This window comes from Orcinus orca, chromosome 6 (assembly GCF_937001465.1).
Source record: "Orcinus orca chromosome 6, mOrcOrc1.1, whole genome shotgun sequence".
Classification (NCBI taxonomy): Eukaryota; Metazoa; Chordata; class Mammalia; order Artiodactyla; family Delphinidae; genus Orcinus; species Orcinus orca.
In genome coordinates, this window is record NC_064564.1 from 98,998,640 (window position 1) to 99,020,954 (window position 22,315).

At 34.4% G+C, this 22,315-nt stretch overlaps 1 protein-coding gene across 1 annotated transcript in view; it reads right to left on the reverse strand.

Moving 5' to 3' along the window:
* Positions 1-22,315, reverse strand: part of SHOC1 (shortage in chiasmata 1) — an 88,699-nt gene that overhangs the window by 63,442 nt on the left and 2,942 nt on the right. The window contains exons 3-9 of the mRNA XM_004269336.3: positions 18,810-18,897; positions 11,247-11,431; positions 4,023-4,188; positions 3,707-3,818; positions 2,626-2,776; positions 1,568-1,669; positions 386-494 (exon numbers count right to left, since the gene is read on the reverse strand). Of these exons, the coding sequence (XP_004269384.3) occupies positions 386-494; positions 1,568-1,669; positions 2,626-2,776; positions 3,707-3,818; positions 4,023-4,188; positions 11,247-11,431; positions 18,810-18,897 (913 nt within the window). The remainder of the gene's footprint in view (positions 1-385; positions 495-1,567; positions 1,670-2,625; positions 2,777-3,706; positions 3,819-4,022; positions 4,189-11,246; positions 11,432-18,809; positions 18,898-22,315) is intronic.

Genomic DNA, 22,315 nt, shown 5'->3' on the forward strand with positions numbered 1-22,315 from the left:
TGTTTAAATTTTAAATTTAAAATTAAAATTTTTAAGTTGTTTATATTTAATGGTAATATATTCACATTCGAAATACTAAAAGTATAAAAGAGCCTAGCTTGATCACTTACTACCTCCTATATTGCCAGGTTACCCAGTTTCCTTCTGGGCTCAACCAACAGTACGTGATTTTTGTGTGCCCTTCTAAAGATATTCTATGCATATAAAAACAATTATGTACATATATATTCATATATTCCCTTCAGTTGCTTACTATGAACACCATTTAATCTCTTACATTTTTTTTCACAGAGCTATCTGGGAAATTGACTTTACATGGAGAGATTTAATTAAAGATTGCTTCTTCTGAATTGCAATTTGAGTTCTAGATTTAATCTTTACTTACATTTTACAAGCAGGAGAAGATGGAAATTTCTGAAGTTCTGCACATAATGAATTCACTGAAGAATGTTGGTTTGTTAGGTGTAGATGAGTTACTGGCATTTCTAACTCTACTAGAATATATAAAAATTTAAAAAATCATGTTACATAAACATTGAATAAAATTATGTATAATTCATAATTTTTTGTAAGCAACTATTATGTTTGATCATTGTGTTACAACAGAAATTTTCAATCAAAAGAAATTTGGGTTGTTTGAAACACAAAATAACAGTTTTAAATTTCCATCTATATAAAGGATTACACATATACCACATGGTGTCTCAACTATATACTAGTGATTTTTAAAAAATACATTGGCAACTAAACTTTATTGTTTACTATATAAGATAAATTCTAAGACTTTATGTGTAATAATGTTTTCAATTCTGACAACTTACGTTGTCAATACTTAAGAGGCAGTACTATTTTTATCTCCATACTAAATACTGGTGATGTTAAACAAATAGTATTAATAGACAGTAATTTTTCACCTTACAAAGTATGGAGTCTAGGTGGCCTAGCACAGAGTTATATCTTTTATGGGGTGGGCTTGAAAAACTAATCCTCATTTATCATAAGTAGTCAGTGTGTTTCTGTCACTTTCATAAATAAAGCAGTATACTTCCAAATAGATGATTAATATGATCAGATATAAATGTAACTAAATAACAGCATCATCAACATAGTTAGGGAGCAATACAATCTGGCATTACACTGGAACAAGAGATGATTCTGAGATTCCAAATTCGGTAGGATAGTGATAGTAACAATAATGGGATTGCTTTGGGGATTAAAAAGTTAAATTTACAACAGTATAACAAGGGTCAGCAAGACTGCTAATACTGAGGTAAAATATAAAGTTCTTTTTAACTGAGCTATAAAATTACAAGATTTCTATTTGTAATATTAATGCTATTTCCTCCATTCCTCTTCCTCAATCTTTGTAAATCTCCTCTTTTGATGCTAGGATGTTAATGATAGTAACAAATGTAAAGGGGTAGATAAAAGAACAACTTGGCTTGCAATAATCAAATTTTAAACATGAAAACTGTCTCATAGTAGACTTTATATGTGAATGTATTGTACTTTTACATCATATATAGGTATCCCCTGATAAGCTCCATGATTTATTCAAAATTTCTACCTGGTTCCTTGTACTCTGATTCACATTGACTTTGAATGGCCAAAATTTCTGTGGAGCTGCATTTTATATCCTCAATGTAAATTCCATGCTTGATAGTAAGATCTGGGGAAAAAAAAAAAAAAGGAAAAAGCCTACTACCAGCAAAAGTACTATGATATTAGTTTTTCTGTAGTCTTGTTCATTCTTCAGTGGCAATGATTCTGAGGAGTCATTTAGTACACCATCAGGGCCAAGTGAAGGCTGGGAGTGTAGCACCACAGTCATTCAGTACATTCACCTGTCCTTTTCCATTACCATGCATAGATTTGTGTCCTTCTAACAAGCCCATGGGCCACCTGCAGTTTTGAGCTCTGCTAGACTTTCAAGTTCTGGTATAAATTTGATCTATTTACTTAGGTTGGCTTTTCATTACCTTGCTTGACTTGTAGGCTCGTCAGTAATCCCCTGATTTACTCTTGTCTGCAAGAATTCCTTCAAGTCTGTTGATGACAAGCATCCCTATTCTCAATGGATATCACAAATTCCCCCTTCACTCCTCCCTAATGTTATTTATCTTTGATTATTTCAACTGGAATGTATGAGAGGACAGTTAAATATTTGGGCTCAAATTACATTAAAAGACTTCGACAATATTTACTAGTCTAACTGGGAAGAAACCATCTAAATTCTAGGTTATGACTCTCCCAGTCATCTGATTCCATGAATCATAACCTTACTCTGAGCTTCTAAAGTCAGCATAGAAGTTGTTAGTGCTTTGTCACTATGTATAAGAAAATAACTCAAAAAAATTAATACAGTCATACGTGTTTTAGCTCTATTTTTATAATTATCTTGAAATGGTTAAATTAATTTCAGAGACATTTTAAGCTTGCAAGTGTATAAAGAGGAGACAATGAGAAAAGTGTCTTATCAATAATAATTTTGAGATTTCGTTGTGCAAACTTACGGGACACTTTAAAAATCTGAAGGTTCAGAAAAAAGTTTAATGAACAAGAATTTTTATAACAAACATTATTAAGTAGTTCTAACAAGTAATAGATTTTAAATTTAACTCTCACCTCTTCTGAAAAGCTTTTCATTTTCATCTACATAATTTATCATTTCTGGCATTAAGTTTAATGACTCCTTCAGTTCTGAGAGTGATGGAATATCAACTTCTTGTTTGAGGCTTGCAGATATTAAGAATTCACACTCAGGCAAAATTGATGCCTGAAATAACATATAGGTAAAACTAGTTTTTAGTGAGGTTTTCCAAATAAATATTTCTGAGTTCATAAATAGATACATTTGCTTAATTGGTGTACCAAATTTTAAACTAAACCCACACTCAAAAACTTTAATGCTCTGCATACATTTTATTTAAAAAGTAAGTGTAGCAGCCAAAAAAATATATTACAAGCAATGTTCTCTCTGAGTAATATCCTTCATGGCCACCGATTACATTAGTGACATACAATATCCCTAGATGCAGAAGTATCTTCTTTTATGTTAATAACAAATTTTCAAACTTCTAAATTAAAAACAATCACTGCAGCAAATGAGAGCTGGTGAATGGAGAAGTAAAAAGAGCAGATGGAATGGAATGGATCTTTACTGCATTCCACAGAATTTATTTCTCTTTCATTCCTACAGAACTGGATTCTTCAACAAGTGAGACTGTATGTGCATAACTCTCAGAATTAACAGGGGAGGAAGAGGGAGACTGGAGAAAAGGGGCTAATAGGTGAATTAATTTTTTTACCATGTGTGTTAAAGTTTTTAGTAAAAAGAAAACAAAACCTTTAAACGCCTTAAGACCAATATATATATGACCACTTAATGTCCTATACCAGGTATATTGATTAAAATTATTAAAAAATTCCCTATACCTGGGCTGTACACCAGACCAATTAAATCAGAATATATCTGAGTAGGATCCAGGCTTCAGAATTTTATTAAAATTTATCAAGTACTTCCAATGTGTAGCCAAGGTTTAGACCACTGTCTCTGAAGTAAATTTGCCTCTTTAATTGATACACGCTCAATCCGTTATCAAGTCTTTTTAACTTGACAATAGTAAATGGCCAATGTATATTACTACATCTTGTAAAAGTGTGATTTACTAACTTTTATTTAAAAATTACTGAAAGCAAATATTACAGCTTCATTTAAACCTACTGTATCTTCTAGCTTCTCCTGACAAAAGTTCTCTTTATCCATGTAAAAATCTTCCACAAAACCTTTCATATCTCCTTGAAAAGAGAAACACTCCCTTAACAAAAAAATAAAACATTAAATTAGTGTTTACTAAAAGCAAGGTACATACCAAATGTAGTTAATCAAAATACATAGTGATAAAAATTAGAGTTGAGGTAAACAATGATAAAATACTATGATTGATAACATCTAGACTTGTGAGCATACAAAGAATATTTTCTTCTCTTAAAAATATTCACAACACTGGGCAACTAAGTACCTGAAAAAATCAGCTTCTGTGAACATCTGTCCTTTGAAATCCAACAGGGGATCCTTTACCAAAAATAGTTTTAGCCTACTCAACAGAGTATGCGAAGTTGGTAGCTGACTTCTATAGGTCATCAAATTATTTACAAAAATTATTTCTTCATCATCAATATACAAATCTGAAAATAAATAAGAAATATAAAGGAAGAAGAAGAAATCTAAAAGTTATACAAAAGGATCTAGATAGTTCCTGTAGTCAGCCATTGATACAGTCGGGGTTTTCAAACGCATTTTAAAAATTTATTTATTTATTTATTTAAAGTATAGATGATGTACAATATTATATAAGTTACAGGTGTACAATATAGTGGTTCATAATTTTTAAAGGTTATACTCTATAGTTATTATAAAATATTGGCTATATTCCCTGTGTTGTATAATATATTGTTATAGCTTATTTTATACATAATAGTCAAACACATTTTAAATTCTCTAGTTCCTCACTGTACTGTGCAAATAAATCATGTAGCATAGTACTGGTACACAGGCAGAAGCTCAATAAAATGTAACATTATTTAGTACACTGAGTAGTAACCAAATGTCCTGAAAGAGTTGTAAAGGCTCATATTTTTTTCCAACAAAATTAATCAATGGAGGAAAACATCTTGTGGTCTTATGCCTCAAAATAGCCAGGGTTAGCCTCAGCAAGATTGTAAAGAAATAAAAGCATTTGACTTCTGCTGACCCTAGTGTTTTCTTCTCTGTAAGATTTTATCTCTTAAGGTCTCCAATTCATCCCCAGAGACTGACATGTAGGGAATGGAGATGGTCTAAAAAGCCTATAAATGAGGCCAACTCTGATTCTAGCACGCTAAGGTTGTTCAAACATGTTTGTTATAAAATTAATTACAATGGAAGCTGTGTAGTGAAGTATCTACTAGAGAAGTGTGACACAGCTTGCATATTAGGAAACACGACTGCTAACAGTTAATTGTTGGAAAAGCTTTCTCCTCTCTATCCCCACCCTATCATGTTTGGGCCACTTTAGAATCTTAGCTAACAGTGTCAGTGCTTTAGCAGTTTCTAGGCCCAGGAGAGAACATAAAACCTACTCCCATTCCTCAATAATCTCTGAGTGGAAAAAGAAAGAGGAAAATATAAACTCAGATGAGGAACTACTCAGAAAACCAAGCTCCCCAAAGCGAAAGCCACCTTGAAGGGGAAGCAATGGTCTCTTGTTTTGGGCAGTGGCCTTTCAGTTAAGTAATTTTAGAATGGTATGAGAGAAGGATAGCATGAAGTGATGTCTCCCATGACCAGTTACATCACTGGTATACATGTGCTTAATAAATATGTGGTGTAGAGTAGAGAGGCAGGGACCATCTCTTTGCCTAGTGCTAACTTAAAATACCAAAAGAGAACTTGTTGTGTAAGCTAGCCTCCTAAGAGATTGTTCATCTGTTTATTGGAACCTGTTAAGTTCTTGACAATCCTGTGGCCAAGAGCTTCCCACGCATGATACACAGCAGAAAGCTAGCCAAAATCAGGTCCATGTCTAAGCAGGGTTTAGCTGAGACGATTTAAAGACGGTTTGTTCGTAAATCCATTCCGTAAGTACTAATGAAGTCATGTTAACAGTAAAAACCCAAACAGCATTCATTTATATCCCCATCTCCACCTTCCACTTTCAAACACAGCCCCTCTAGCCGTCTTTCCTTCCTACAGGCTCATCCTGGTATTTCTGGGAGTCCATGAGGATGCCTCATATCAGTTATGAGGTCTTGTTTTCTAACCACCTTTTTTTTTTTTTTAACATCTTTATTGGAGTATAATTGCTTTACAACTGTGTGTTAGTTTCTGCTGTATCACAAAGTGAATCAGCTATACGTATACATATATCCCCATATCCCCTCCCTCTTGTGTCTCCCTCCCACCCTCCCTTTCCTACCCCTCTAGGTAGACACAAAGCACCGAGCTGATCTCCCTGTGCTATGTGGCTGCTTCCCACTAGCTATCTATTTTACATTTGGTAGTGTATATATGTCCATGCCACTCTCTCACTTTGTCCCAGCTTACCCTTCCCCCTCCCCGTGTCCTCAAGTCCGTCCTCTACGTCTGCGTCTTTATTCTTGCCCTGCTCCTAGGTTCTTCAGAACCATTTTTTTTCTTTTTAGATTCCATATGTATGTGTTAGCATATGGTATTTGTTTTTCTCTTTCTGACTTATTTCACTCTGTATGACAGACTCTAGGTCCATCCACCTCACTACAAATAACTCAATTTCTCTTTATGGCTGAGTAATACTCCACTGTATATATGTGCCACATCTTTATCCATTCATCTGTCGATGGACACTTAGCTTGCTTCCATGTCCTGGCTATTGTAAATAGTGCTGCAATGAACATTGTAACCACCTTTTTCTGTTGGAGCCACTTGAGGGCAGCATCACACCACAACTAATGTTCTTTATAACTATCAAAGGTTTTACTAGGGGTGTTACTTCCTTATATTCTACGAAATCCAGCATACCCTGGATTTCTTACCTTATTACCACTAGTATATGTACCAACACAGATATGAGGAGACTGTTTTCCTCTATTGTAGAGGAGTGTTAAATTGTCATGAGGAAACAAAATTTTGGCTAGTTAACTATGAAAAAAAGCAGAAGGAAAGAGGTCTACTGACAGGAAAGAAGATAGGGTTATTCTTTGCAGAAGATACTTTTGTCTACTTAGAAAACCCAACATAACGAAATGAAACAACTGAGTTCACTAAAGTGTCTGATAAAAAATTATAAAGTCAATGGTTTTCAAATATATATATATAAACCTAGTCAAAAATTAACGGAAAAACTCGTTCATGACGGCCACAAATATGCAAATATTGAGGAATAAACATAACAAAAATGTGCAGAAAGTATATGGAGGAAACCATAAAATGTTAGTGAGGAGCATTATCAATCAATCAATCAATCAATAAACTTGAAGAAAAGGCAAGATAAACCGTTTTCCTGGCTAAAAAGACTAACTATGGTAAAAATTCTAAAAGGTACCAATAACATTTCGATATCTCAAGTGGTCTGTCTTGGAACTTGGAAAACTGATTACAAAGTAAGTCTGGAAGAATATAGACGTGAGAGTAGGAAAAAAATGAGGAGACTATTAATACATGTTACACTAGTGTATTAAATAGTTAAAACTGTATGATACTGACACAGTAATAGGTAAATCAATAGAACATAATAGAAAATCCAGAAACAAACAGTAATGTGGATGAGGATTTGGCATATGATGTAAGTGGTATTTCTAATCAGTGGGGAAAGGAAAGAGTATTCCATAAACAATATTGGGAAAACTGCCAAAACATTTAGGAAAAAATTTTTTTATTTTTACTTTTAAACATATGCTAAAATCTTGAAGAAAACCTCAAACAAAATATGAATAAATATTTATTTAATCCAAGGAAGAATTTTCTCAGTATTAAAAACAATGAAAGAAATCATAAAGGAAACACTGACAGGACTGGTTAGGTTCAAATTAAATATATTTGGGGTTATTGATATCTTTGATACATAAAGATAAAATATAAGAATAGAAAAAGAGACAAAGAAGAGAATCATCTCACAACATAAAAATATGCAAATGAACACTAAACACCAGTAATTTTAAAAATGCAAGTAAAAATATAATTTTTTGCCCATCACATTGGATAATGTATTACAACATCAATAGTAATGATGATAAGGCTGGCATGAATAGGGTATTCTCATACCATGCTAGTGGACGTATAGCCAAAAAATGCTTACATCAATAATTTCATTTCCAGAAATTTACTCTAAGGAAATAATTGGAAGTGGAAACATAATGCAAAAAATTAAGAAACAGAAACCTCATTAAATAGAATTGGGAGATGATCAGGGGAAGCTCTCATGCTCTGCTATGATAGCAGAGCCCAACAGAAGGAAGACGCCTCTTTTTTCCTGGCAAGGACTCAGCCAATGAAAAGCCATAGACTCTTTGTTTACTATAGCCCTCCCAACTTCCTTTTCCCATCTATAAAAGAGTTCCCCTGTTGCTGGGCAAGGACTTACATGTGGCTCACCATGGTTGCAGACCTGGAATTGTAATTCTCTGCTGATCCCAAATAAACCCATCTTTGCAGGAGAAATATCTGGCAATCTATTTATTTCAGGTCAACAATACATTTAGGAACGTACTTTAAATTAAAAACAACATTAATTGGGAAATCTATAATACATGAATAAGATTAAAAGCTGCAGTCATTAAAAGCCATGATTTGGAAGAAAACTTAAATATATGGTGAAATGTTTCCAAAATACTGTTAACATTTAAAAATACTATAAGGCATATACAATAAGATCACAATAGTAAAACAATTTTGTTTAGATTATAGAATTATAAGTTTTTAGTAAAGGGACATTCTATATACTTAAGATGTAGGAAAACATAAAATTCATTAATAAAATTTTAAATGAATGAGGACTGATAAAATTCAGTCCTCATTCAAGATCAAAAGCTTAGCAAACTCGGAATAGAAGAAGCTTCCTCAACCCAATAAAGTATGTAAGTTTTTCTAACGTTTCGCCGTTGAAAATGATGTAAACATTGAAATAATATTTATATCATTTTTAATGGTGAAACAAAGTATTTCCTTTACTATCCAAACAAGACAAGGATGGCAACTATTACTGCTTCTATTGAACAATGTACTGGAGATCCTAGCCAGCATAGTAATACCACAAAAGATATAAATGTCGTAAAGGGAGAAACAGATGTCTAATGAAATCACTATCTCAAAGAGAGTCTTCCCACGTTCACTGCAGCATTATTCACAATAGCCAACAACCTAAGTGTCTGTTGAGAGATGAATGGGTAAAGAAAATGTGATACACACACACACACACACACACACGCACGCACACACACAGGGAATATTGTTCAGCCTTGAAAAAGGAAATCCTTCCATTTGCAACATGAATGAAACTGGAGGGCATTATGCTAAGTGAAATAAGTTAGAGAACAACCAAAACTACCACATGGTATCACTTATATACAGAATCTAAAAAAATTTTTTAATTAAAAAATAAAAAGCCAAACTCATGGAAACAGAGAGTAGAATGGTGGTTGCCAGGGTCTGGAACTGGGGTGTGGGGGAAATAGAGAGAGGTTGGTAAAGGGTACACACTTGCAGTTATAAGTAAATAAGGTCTGAGGATCTAATGTATAACATGGTGATTATAGGTGATAATACTGTAGCATTTAAATTTGCTAAGAGAGTAGAACTGAAGTGTTCCCACCAAAAAAAAAGAGAAGAAAAAATAAGGTAAATATGTGAGGTGATGGATGTGTTAATTAACTTGATGGTGGGAATCCTCTCATAATGTATACATATATCAAATCATTACATTGTACACTTTAAATACATTACAATTTTATTTGTCAGTTATACCTCTATAAAGCTAAAATACATGTGGGTGGTTGATGAAGCTAGGGGGCTGCTGCTTTTTATTATAAACATTGAATAACTATTTGACTCTCTAAACTATGTACATGTACTATTTTTAAAAATTAAAAATTTGTATTTATTTATATATTCCTGGGATGTCTAAAAGGATATTCATAAAAATGGTTACATTTATTGACAAATAATATGTGAATATTATAGAAAAATTAGTACATATGAACAAACCAACAAATAATAAAAAAAATACCCACTGTTTTTATGTCTTAAAGAAATATGTTTGGAATTAACTTATAATTTAGTAATAACTATATTTCTTATAAGACAGAGCAAATTTACAGTATCAATTGAATCTCAAAGTATAATACATTCCTTTAAATTTAGACAGTGAGACCATAGTATCTATAAATCTGGTAGCAATCAATATAACTGCAAGGAAAATAAATGGAATTGTAAATTTAAATTTATTAAGTGACGTCAAATGACACAGGACCCTTAAGGAGATATAGGATATGGACAATTCATATGTATTTGGGAAACTCAAGCATATTTTCATTCAGTGTATAATAGTTAAAGAAGCTTCTGGTTCTAGCTGATGACAGATATTATGAAATTTGCCAATAGATGCTTCTGGCTTGACACATTAATATAATAACAGCTGTGGTTGGGTAGCCTGTTATTTTTTACAAATTATATCTTTACATGTATGTATATATAATTTGATCCCCACAAAATTGTTTATAAGAAATTAAAAGAATGAACTAAAAGAAAGAAATTATAGAAGAAAATTGAAAACCATAAACTTTTTAGTAACTGTCAAAATTGTACCACTTTTTAAGAGTAGATTTAGACTATGATCAAATCTTCTGACTCCAAATTCAGGCTCTTCCTATTATAGCATGCTCTCAAGTTTAGTCTTTAATGCAATCTCTATCTTCTCAAACTATAAGAGGGATTTAACTCTCTCTATATCACACACATATTTGCCAACACTAAAAATTTTATACACCATTTATGTATCTACATAAAAACAATACTAAAAGAACCAAATTATTTTTCATGTTCAAGCTAAAGCATATCTTAAATGATAGTAGCAATTATATAATGGAGACATAAGTTTTTCAATATAAAAAGGGAATAGGTTGTTATACATACAAGAAAGGTAGTTCTCAGCAAGTTTTTACACAGTTGGAAAAATTTATCACCCTCTAGTAAGATGAGAGATTTGGCATATAGTTTGGATAAAATGTATCTTTAATTATTACTTACTGTAAATTTGTAAAAACAGAGTGAATTTCTTGACCTAATTCTGCAACTTTTCTATCTCCACTTTGAATTATGGTTTCATATAAATTAGGTAAGATTGAAAATGTTTAGCATATTTGGGGAAATAAAATATAACTCTCACTTAATAATCTACTACTTTAATGTTACACCAGACTGCTGTGTCATCAGATCTGTACATAGATGCTAATATCGTTATAGCAATATGTTGTGAGCAACCTATAATCAAACCTCTGAGGCTATTCTCAAGCTCAGCACACTTAAACTCCAAAAACAACTACATTTACAAAAAGGGGATTAATATGAAAGAAAATATTTCACTAATGTGAAACTCAGAATTACAATTTTGTGGGTGAATACCCTTAGCAAAATAAAAAATTTAAAAATCCGATAAAAGAAAAAAATCACCGAAATGAAAATTTGTATATTAGTAAGAAATGTTTTATAACAATGGAAATAACAAATGTTTTACCTTGCTTCTGTGCTTGAAGTAATGGACATTCTTCTAAGCAGTTGACAAGTGTAAAGAATTCATTGTAGTCCTTATGGTTATATAAGCTGGCTTCTTCTACTTCAGTTTGGGAGTCTGGGTTTGAACTTGGAACAATTTCCTCAAATTCACAGCTAAGCTCGGTCATCATTCCTGTAACTGTTTTCCTGTGACATTAGAAAATTACTGATTTTGTGTATGTCCTATTTTAAAACATCTTTATTAACAAGTAGTATATGTTCACTGTAGAAAATTATCAAATTCCAACAGATCCAGAGAAAAATTACCCATAGGTCCACCATTCAAGAGATGAATTTTAAAATTTTGTATTTTCTCAATTATTTTGGAATATTTTAAAATAAAAGTGGATTCAAGTACATAGTATTCTGTAACCTGTTCTTCTCCTGCTAAACAATGAAGCATGAGCACATTTATATGTCAATCAATGTACATTCATTTCATTTTTGAGTGGATGAACAAGAACCCATTGTATTGGTAAATAATAATTTATTCAACCAGTTCCCTAGTATTGGAAATGTAAACTTGTTGTAATTGTTTGCTATTATGAGCAGCAATGCAAGGAATATCTTTGTGCACTTGTCTAATCGTTTTCTCAAAATGTAGTTCCTAAAAATGGAAATGATGAGGTTAAAGATACATAGATTTTTAGACTTTGCCATGCATTGCCAAAATGCCCTTGTGCTGGATATTGAATGTCTGCTTTTCCATGTCATTATCCAACCTTTTACATTCTGTTCTACAACCTCGGAGACTGATCTCTGTGAACCAACTAGGCTCCCTTGCTCCGTCTTCTGGTTGCGTTCAACCAGTGGAAGCACTGGCAGGAGATCAAAGGTGGGAAAACAAACAGGTTGAAATATTATTCTTTCCAAATCTTTCCCTCCTGGGCCACAGTTTGGAGAAGTGGCTGCATTCTTCTACCAACAGTTATATCTTTTATCAGACAGCCTCTCTCCCATAGCTGCAGTTCTTACTGTTTTGGTTACTGCTCCTTCAAGCTTAGGGTGGTAACAACTTCCAGCTGTTGTTAGTCCTGGGAACTTTTTTTTTGGCTCCCTTGACACCCTGCCTGTACCTTGCCTGTTTCCTGATTGATCCAGGTATATCTGCCATTGTCTATATCATTGGGGTATTTGGACTTACAAGAGATCTTTCCACTGATTTTTGCAACAGATAAATATATTATTGGCAATTGAGCTACACGTTCTGATATACATTTTTTATGATATCCTAAAATATTTTAGCCTTAATAATTCTCTGTACAGACTGAAAGAACCAAAATCAATATAATTCCCCAATTAGAGAAAAATAATGAACATGTCATACCCAAATCATATATAGAAAAATCTCTAAAGTTTCTGCTTTACTCTTTAAGAAAATACAAGGTACAAGAAAAAATATTTCAACTCACCGAGGTCCATATTACTCATAAGAACACTGATTCCTATGTGGATCTTTATAGACTTCTAAATTTAGTGCTTAGATAACTGCTTTTTAAAAAAATAAATATTACTGACAGAGTCAGTACTTTATAAAAATCCTTGGTACTATAGTTTTGAGAAAACCCCATCAATTCTCTTTCCCTAGATATAAGTGAACTGTAAAGACCAGTATTTCCTGGATCTCCTCCTTGTCCAATATTATCTATTCTTTGTTCATTGGTGCCACTCCCTCTGCCTAACTTGTAGTGCTGATGTTTCCCAGGCTTCCAGTCTATATTGTCTTTGCTTTCTTTCCATGTCATTCTTTTTGAGTAAATTCATCCACTGCAGTTCACTAATTCCTTAACTTAAATGAAATATTTATTGAGTGTCTACAATGTGCCAACACCTCTTTAGGCACTGGGAGTGGAATGGTGAACAAAACAAAGTTCTTGCGCTCATGAAGTTTACCTGCTAATGGGACAATAGACAAATATATAAATAAGTAAATAACATAATGTCAGGTGGTGAAAAACTGTTATGAGTGAAATAAAAAGAGATATTAGAACATCAAGTAACAGCCAGAGGGTTGACAAAAGGTATATTTTAGAGAGTGTAGTTAGTAAATGGCCTTCTGAGGAGTTACAGATACCTGAATAATGGTAGGGAGTAAGCCATACAGAGGCTTAAAATAGGGGAGCAAGGTTGGCATAGTCTAAGAAAAGCAGAAAGGTCAGGGTGACTGGAACTGAGTACCACTGATGAAATGGATAAACCACCAATAACTGAGACATTTCACGATCTGATTTATGTCTTTAAAAATATATATCACAGGCAAACTCTTAAAAGAAAATATAGGAGTAAATCCTTGTGATTTTGATTTAGGTAAAGGCTTCTTAGACATGACACCAAAAGCACAAATAACAAAAGAAAAAGTAGATAAATCGAACTGCATCAAAATCTAAAAATTTTGTGCTTTAAAGGATACCACCAAGGAAGTGAAAAGATAATCCACAGGAGAAAATATTTGCAAATCACATATCTAATAAGGGACTTGTATCTAGAATACATAAAGAACTCTTAAAACTCAATAATAAAAAGGCACATAACACAATTTAAAAATGGCAAAGGACTTGAATAGACATTTCTGCAAGGAAGATATACTAAAAGCCAATAACTACATGAAAAGATGCTCAACATCATTAGCCATCAGGGAAATGCAAATCAAAACTACAATGACATGCAATGAGCCACCTACCAGGATGTCTATAATCAAAAAGACAGATGATAACAAGTATTGACAAGATGTAAATAAATTGTAACTTCATATACTGCTGGTGGGAATGTAAAATGATACAGCTGCTTGGAAAACAGTCTGGCAATTCCTCAAACAGTTAAACACAAAGTTACCATATGATCCAGCAATTCCACCATTAGAGAAATAAAATCATATGTCTGCACAAAAACTAGTCAACAAATGTTTATAGCAGCATTACTCATAATAGCCAGAAAGGGGAAAAAATATCCATCAACTGATGAATGGATAAATAAAATGTGGTATATCCATCAAATGGAATATTATTTGGTCATAAAAAATGAAGTGCTGGGAATTCCCTGGCAGTCCAGTAGTTAGGACTCCACGCTTCCACTGCAGGGGGCAAGGGTTTGATCCCTGGTCAGGGAACTAAGATCCCTCATGCCACGTGGCCAAAAAAAAAAGTGTTGATACATACTACCAAATAGATGAAACTTAAAAACATTATGCTAAGTGAAAGAAGTCAGTCACAAAAGATCATATATTGTATGTATGATACTGTGATTTATAACATGAGATATATATTTGGTCTTCATATCTGTTTCTGGCACAGATCTCCTAAAGCCATTGGAATTTCCTAAGTGATGAGAGCGATAAAGTTATCTTTGGTTATGTGAATAAGGTGACTTTTGGAAAGCACCTAAGGATGGGGACTGGTTGCCACGAGAAACAATCATGTGAGTAGAAGATTGGAACTTTCAGTTCTACCCCTCTGACCTCCAGGAAGGGGAGAGGGGCTGGAGGTTGAATCAACTGCCAATGACCAGTGATGTAATCAATCATGCCTATGTAATGAAGCCTTCCTAAAGACCCAAAAGGACAGGGTTAAGAGAGCTTCCAGGTTGGTGAACACATGGAGGTGCTGGGAAAGTGGGGTGATGGGAGAGAGTATGGAAGCTCCATGCCCTTTCCCCATGCCTTGACCTATGTATCTCTTTTATCTGACTGTTCCCTTTTGTAGTAAACTGGTAATCCAGTAAGTAAAATGTTTCTGTAATTCTGAGTCTATCTAGCAAGTTGATTGAACCCAAAGAGGGAGTTGTTGGAACCTCCAGCCTATAGATGGTCAGTCAGAAGCACAGGTGATAACCTTGCAAACGGCATCTAAAGTGTGGGGTGCGGGGGCAGTCTTATAGAACTAAACCCTTAACCTGTGGTATCTGATGCTATCTCCAGGTTGATAGTGTTAGAATTGAGTTGAACTGTAAGACACCCAGCTGGTGTTAGAGCATTGCTTCATGGTGTGGGGAAATCACCACCACCACCACCCCAGCCCCCGCTGGGATTGGTGTATGATTTTAGTTAGATTCCATTTAAAAGAAATGTACAGAATAGGCAAATCTGGAGAGGTAGAAAGAAGACTAGTGGTTGTTTGTCCAGGGTAAGGGGGAAAGAATAGGGAGTAAGTGCTAATAGGTACTGAATTTCTTTTGTGTTGATGAAAATGCTCTAAAATTGATTGTAGTGATGGTTGTACAACCCTGTGAATATACTAAAAACTGCTGAGCTGGACACTTTATTTTTTTAATTTTTTAAAAAAATTTTAAAGATTTTTTTGATGTGGACCATTTTTTAAGTCTTTATTGAATTTGTTACAATATTGCTTCTCTTTTATGTTTTGTTTTTTGGCTGCAAGGCATGTGGGATCTTAGCTGCCCAACCAGAGATCGAACCTGCACCCCCTGCATTGGAGGGCAAAGTGTTAACCATTGGACCACTAGGGAAGTCCCAGAGTTGGACATTTTAAATGGGAGTTATATGGATATGAATTTTATCTCAATAAAGATGTTATATAAACCAAACCAGAGTATAGGGTGTGAAGTCATACAGACTAGGGTTTGAGGGTTTGAATCCTCACTCCAACTATTGACTAGCTACATGTCTGTGGGCAATTGACTTAATCTGAGTCTTAGTTTCTTACATGTAATCTTGGGATTGTAATACCCATCTCACATAGTTATTATGAGGTGTACATGAACTAAATATATGTGCAATGTCCTGTATTCAACTGCATTCATCTGAATGCAGCAAGCCACAGAGGAATAGAGAATGTTGTTATATGTTCTTCCTCTTGCTCTAGTTGGCCATGAGCTCTGTCCTGGAAGCTAGGAAGCTTACTGCATGGTTCTCCATGATCTTTTTGCATTTTGCCCTTGTCTCCATAATTCAGTAGCCTCAACTCCTCCTTTAGCCTGCCCATTAAGATATCTTCATTTTTTTCAAATTTCTATATTTACCCTAATATGTATTTATTTGTTAGGAATTTAACATGTCTTTTCAAGTATGCTGGTGGTCTTTTTTTAAAACAAGTTAGAATAGTTATTATTTTTATTAGTGCTCTGTTGCAAGTAGCATAGCTGTGACTACAGAAGCTAATTTTCCTGTATGCCCTGTTATTTTTAGTGTGCAGTTTTGAAGAACATAAGGTTTTTCAGGACACATGACAGAAAATGCCTATATATGTTAAAACAGTGTACCAACAAATTAATAAAAGTAAAAAAACTGAGGTCTTAGAATCAATATTAAGAAGTAACAAAACAGGAGGAAGAAACAGAGGTGAGAAAGAGAGGAAAAGCAAGGTTTAGGAAATCTAGGTAGTGCTAATGATCAGAATGTTTATTCTTAATTTCCATTAGGTAACAAAGCTCCCGAATTTAAAATTAAATTTTGATGTGGGAAATCTCTAAACCTTCTGCTCAATTTTGCTGTGAACCAAAAAGTGATCTAAAAAGTAAAGGCTATTAAAAATTAAATTTCACTTTATGAGACAAACTTGAAATTAATGATGACTAAAACACACACAAAAAGTCTCGAGGCTAGCAGGTCATGGCTAGTGAGACAGTTTCAATTCATCAGGGGCTGAGGCTTCTTTTGTTCCACTCTGCCATTCCTAGATTTAGTTCTTATCCTGTATACTCCAAGGTGGTTGCTGGAACCAATTGTTACATCTGTAATCTATCATAACATCAGAAAGGAGAAAAGTGAGGAGAAAAACACACCATTTCCTTTTAAGGACATTCTTCAGAAATTGCATAAGCGTCTTTTGATTATATGCTTTGGGAAAAGCTCAGTCACGTGGCTACAGGGAGGCAGAGAAATATAAATTTTATTCTACATGGTGCCACAGATTCCACCTTCTTTGCCATGGACATGATCTTGGTACTGCAAAATGGAGGGTCGGTTATGATGGGGTGCCCATTGCTTCAGGGCCTCGCATTTCTCTCATACAGGAATCCTTTGTTTGAGCCTGATCATTGCCTTTGTTGAGTAATTATTGCACATTTTTGCTTCTATTCAGATGGGCTGTTTCCTTTGCCTGAAATGCTTTCTCTCAACTTAGTTTATCCTTCTTTGTCCAGCTCAAGCTCAGTTCCTACTTCTTTGTGAAGCTGATCTCTCCTGCTTATAAAGGCACAGCCCTACCAATCTAACTCTTAGGGTGAAAAGAAATTTTAGAGAGCATCTTGTATCTTGTAACTCAAAGTAGGCTCCTGGACCAGCAGCATCAGCACACTTAAGAGCATATTAGAAGTGCAGAATCTCAGGTCCCAACACAGACTGACTGAATCAGAATCTCCATTTTTAATAAGATCCTCAGCGATTCATATGTACATTAAAGTTTGAGAAACACTGACTCATCATCATTATACTGATACAGAAAGTGAGGATCAGAGAGAGACAATGACTTGTTCAGTCACTACTTGACTTTTCAAATCAAGTCCACATCTTTTATTTCATAGTGCAGAGCTCTTTTTACTACACTTTTCTGCTTCCTCCCTGCTCTAGAGTTTAGTCATGTGATAGATACTTTGTAGTGACCTTATACCTTGTGATAGACCTTTTGATGGTCATTTTATATTATCATTTAATTCTTAACATTGTTAATTTTTTTCTGCTCATATATTATCTTCCTAATCTGATTTTCAAATTCCTAGATGACAGAAATAGTAAATTGGGCTTCTCTGTATTTAGAGGCTGGACACATTTAAGTTGGTTATTTGTTTCTTTCAAGAGTAACTGAGGAAAACTTAAATTACTAAAACTGGAAATCTGAACAATAACTAAATCCTTCCTGGGTCTGATCAGTACTCTTTGCATGAAGTGAAGCAGCAGAGTAAATTATTTACAATTGCACTAAAATCTCTACTTTATGTCTACCTGAACATCATAGAATGGGTTAGATGTTCTTCCTCATATTATGCTCTGTGTTCCTATCTCTGGCATTGTACTTCCCACATTCTATCGTAATTATTTATTTATAAATCTCTATCCCTATTTTCTTGTGTTCTTTGAGAGTAGAGACTGTATCTTATTCATTTTTTATCCTGTATCCAGCATACAGAATAGTATGCAATAAATATCTGATGAATGAGTGAACTAATAATAAATAACATTTTGACAAAGTATGTTAGAAAATAGCCTTAATCTGCATTTCTACTACAGGGATTAAAAAGACTGATTTTAATATAAAGGATTTTCTATAGACACTTTCCACCAAAAGTTTACTTATTGTTAAAAGCATAATACCGTCTTGGCTTTATTTCTGTCTTTTCCAATACAAATGCATAGAAAACTGTTAATATGTGACAAATGAGGAAAAGATAGAAAAGAGGCTGTAAATCATTTCGATTAACCCCTCCTTTGTGGTTCAGACTAGGGCTTGTTTTTTGGATAAAAGAAGAAAACCTGTGAGGATGTAAAGGAAAGGATCTTCTCTCTTAGCTGTCTGGAGAATTTACTATTCATCTTCTAGATGTAAAGGGGAAATTTGGGATTAAGGATACATACTTCGCAGGGAACTCCTCCACAAAGAGACTTGCTTTCCATTGATCCAAGAGTGAGATTTCTGTCATTTCACTAACTGAAACAGCTGAAACTAGAAAGGAGAATGGTAAACGTTAGCTTCTGGAATTTTCTTTTAAACTTAATACAAGGAAGCCAAACATTCACCTTTTACATTATGGTGTTATCTTTATTTGTTCACAAATGTAATTTTTTCAAGTTATACCAGATTCCAAATACTTAAATAATCATTCTCATTATTACAACACCCACTAAAAAATTTAAAAAAAACCCGCTCTACCACAGTCAGAACAATATCACCTGAACAGAGCATTCTCATTTATACAGCCTCTCTTTTGCTTATACAGCACTACCATCCCAGATAATCCTGTTCAACAGCTCATGTAACTTCTCATAAAGCCTTTATTTACCATTCCAGCTCACTCTGATACATTCCCCTTGAAGGGCCATAATATTGTCAGTGGCACTCACTTCAGTACTTAATCATATACAGTCATAGTTTAAAATTTTATTTGTATCTATAGCTTGTCTCCCAAATTAGACCCTTCATTCCTTGAGGAAAGGAACCACGTCATATGCTAGTGTCAGAAGCAGCAACTGAGTGAAGAGGCAAAGGACCTGTATTCTACCTAAGAGTTAGCTCTTACTATTCTTGTTACCTTGAACAAATAACTGAACATCTGAGTCTGTGCCTCACTGAAAATATAAAAGTTTAGTGGTTAAGAATACAGGTTCTGGAATCACCCTGCCTAGATACTTATACTGCTACTTTATTAACTGCATGATCTTGGGTAAATCTCTTAACCTCTTTCTACCTCAGTTTACTTATCTACAAATTAGGAACAATAATGGCCTTTTCATAGTGTTGTAAAGATTAAATGTGATAAGACATGTAAATTGCTTAGAATGGTGCCTGACATGGTGTAAATGCCTAATAAATTTTGGTGTTATTGTTATTATTATTTTTAAAAAGAAGAAAAGGAAAAGAATTAGGAAAAATAATTAACTCATTTTTTTCCTTCTGTAGTTTTAGAGAAGCATTTGATGAAAGCTACTCTTTACTTTATTTCCAACCTGACTGAGACCTTCAATCCACTGACCCTTCCATTTTTACAATATATTCATCCTCCCTCATGTCCTCACTTCCTTTCTCATACAGCTTAGGTTCCATGGCCAGTCTCACAATCACTCCCTCACAAAGACTCTTAATTCCCTTGCCTCTCTTTCCCTTATACCAACTTAGGAAACCCCCTACTCTTCACTTTGTATATGTACACTAGAACAGCTGAAAATTATTTGGGGAAAAAAAACCCCAGCCATTCTGAATAAGCTCACTTGAGATTTTGACCATAACTTTTAAATGGGCATCCAACATTGACAGATGATAATGGTAATTCATCTTAATATCCTTCTTAATAAAACTGACTTTCTCATTCTTCAGGACAACTATTTGACACTCCCCCCACCTCAAATTTTTGATACTCATCCCCCTACCCACTCTCTATGTCCTTGCCTCCACACAAAAAGTTAGTATAAATAGAAAAGAACGACCTCATCTTCTACCACCAATTCTAACATCTCACTACCATAAGTACCTACAGACCCTGCCTTCCTATCGTATCATAGTGGAAGAACCATCCTGGCTTCTAATACCAACTCCTCCCATTGTGCTCTTGATATTATCCTCTTTTACTAAGTTATCCTTTTTATTTCCTGCATCATCATTTTCTTTCTTTTTACCAAGATTATTTCCATTGGCAGACAAACATTTTGTAGTCTCTTTCCTTATCACACATATATTTTTTTAATTCGCACATCTAAAAAAAAAACTCTTTACCCCATTTCTCCCTTCAGCTAATGCACCTCTATTTTTCTATTTACCGTCATAGCAAAATTCTTCAAAAGAGTTGTTTATAACTACCATCTCACATCCCACTTCCCATTCTCTTCTCAACATACTCTGATCAGGCTTTCATACACAATATTCCAGTGGAACTGCTCTTACCAAGGTCATCAATGATCTACATTTAATTAAGCTAATGGTCAACACACAATTCTCATCTTACTTGACACTTTAACAGGGACCAATGCTTTTGACCATTTCTTCCTTCTTGAAACACTTTCTTCTTTAGACTTCTACAACACCACACTCTTCTGGTTTTTCTACCTCACTTGTCTTCTTAGCTGGTTTCACCTTCTGTATCAGCCTTTTAATGGCTGGAGTGTTCTACCGCTTTGTCCTAGGTTCTCTGCTCTATCTATACTCACGCTCTCAGTGACTTCATACAGTTCTACAAATTAATGTGCGTCTACATATCAATGACCCCAATTTGAAACTCCAGCTGTGCTCAAGATTAATATAACCAATTGCCTCTTGATGTCTCCACTTAGATGCCTAATAGGCATTTTAACCTGGCCAAAGCAGAGCTATTGACTCCAGCCACGAATAGGCTTCCCCACAAGCCTTTCCCCATCTTAGGAAATAGCACTGCCATCCACCAGTTGCTCAGGTCAAAAACCTAGAAGAAACTCTTTATTCTTCTATTTTTTTTTTTAACCCTCTCACTGTTGGCTGGACCTCTAAAATTATCCCAATCTCAACCACTTCTCACATCTTTATTACTATAAGCCTAGTTTAAGGTACCATCTTTTATGTAGAGTATAGATTCACCTAGTAGTCTAGATTCTGAACCATACAGTAGCTTCCTGATTGATTTTCTCGCCTCTACCCTTGCCTCCCAATCCCTACCCCTTCCAACCTCCAAACAACAAGAATGGTTTTTCTAATGCAAAAATCAGGTTATGCCACTTTTTCTTAAAACTGTCCAATGACTTACCATATCAGCCATAATATAAAAAAACAAACAAACAAACTCCATCTTATGGCCTTCAAAGCCTCATATCTTTCAGAATCTGCCTACTTGTCAGATCTCCCCTTTTTCATTAAGTAGTCACGATGGCCTAATTTTCTGGTCCTTACACACATCAAGTTTACTCCTGAGTCAGGAACTTTGCATTTGCTTGAAAGGCTTCTCCCCTATATCTTTTTATGGCTGCTGCCGTCTTATTACTCAGATCTCAACTCAAATGTCCACCTCTTCATTGTAGTCCTACCCTAACCATCTTAGGAAATAGCATTCCCTACTCCTGAAATTTCATGTAACATTACACTATGTATCTTCTCTATACATTTATCAATACCAAATATTAGTTTACATGTTTAATGGTTTTATTGTTGCATCCTCCTTACCTGTCTGAAAACCCAGTGAAGGCAGGGACTATTTCTATGACTTATTCATAACTGTGTTCTTAGCACCTGTAACGGTGCCTATACAGAATACAGGGTAAATAAATGTCGTTAACTGACTTGTATCCTCCAGGGAGGCTAGTCTTTCTTAAGTCTATGACGTGATAAAAGCAAAAGATGGTATTTTGTACATATACATTTAAAAATAGTTTTATATTCAGTGTATTATTACAACTTAAAGTAG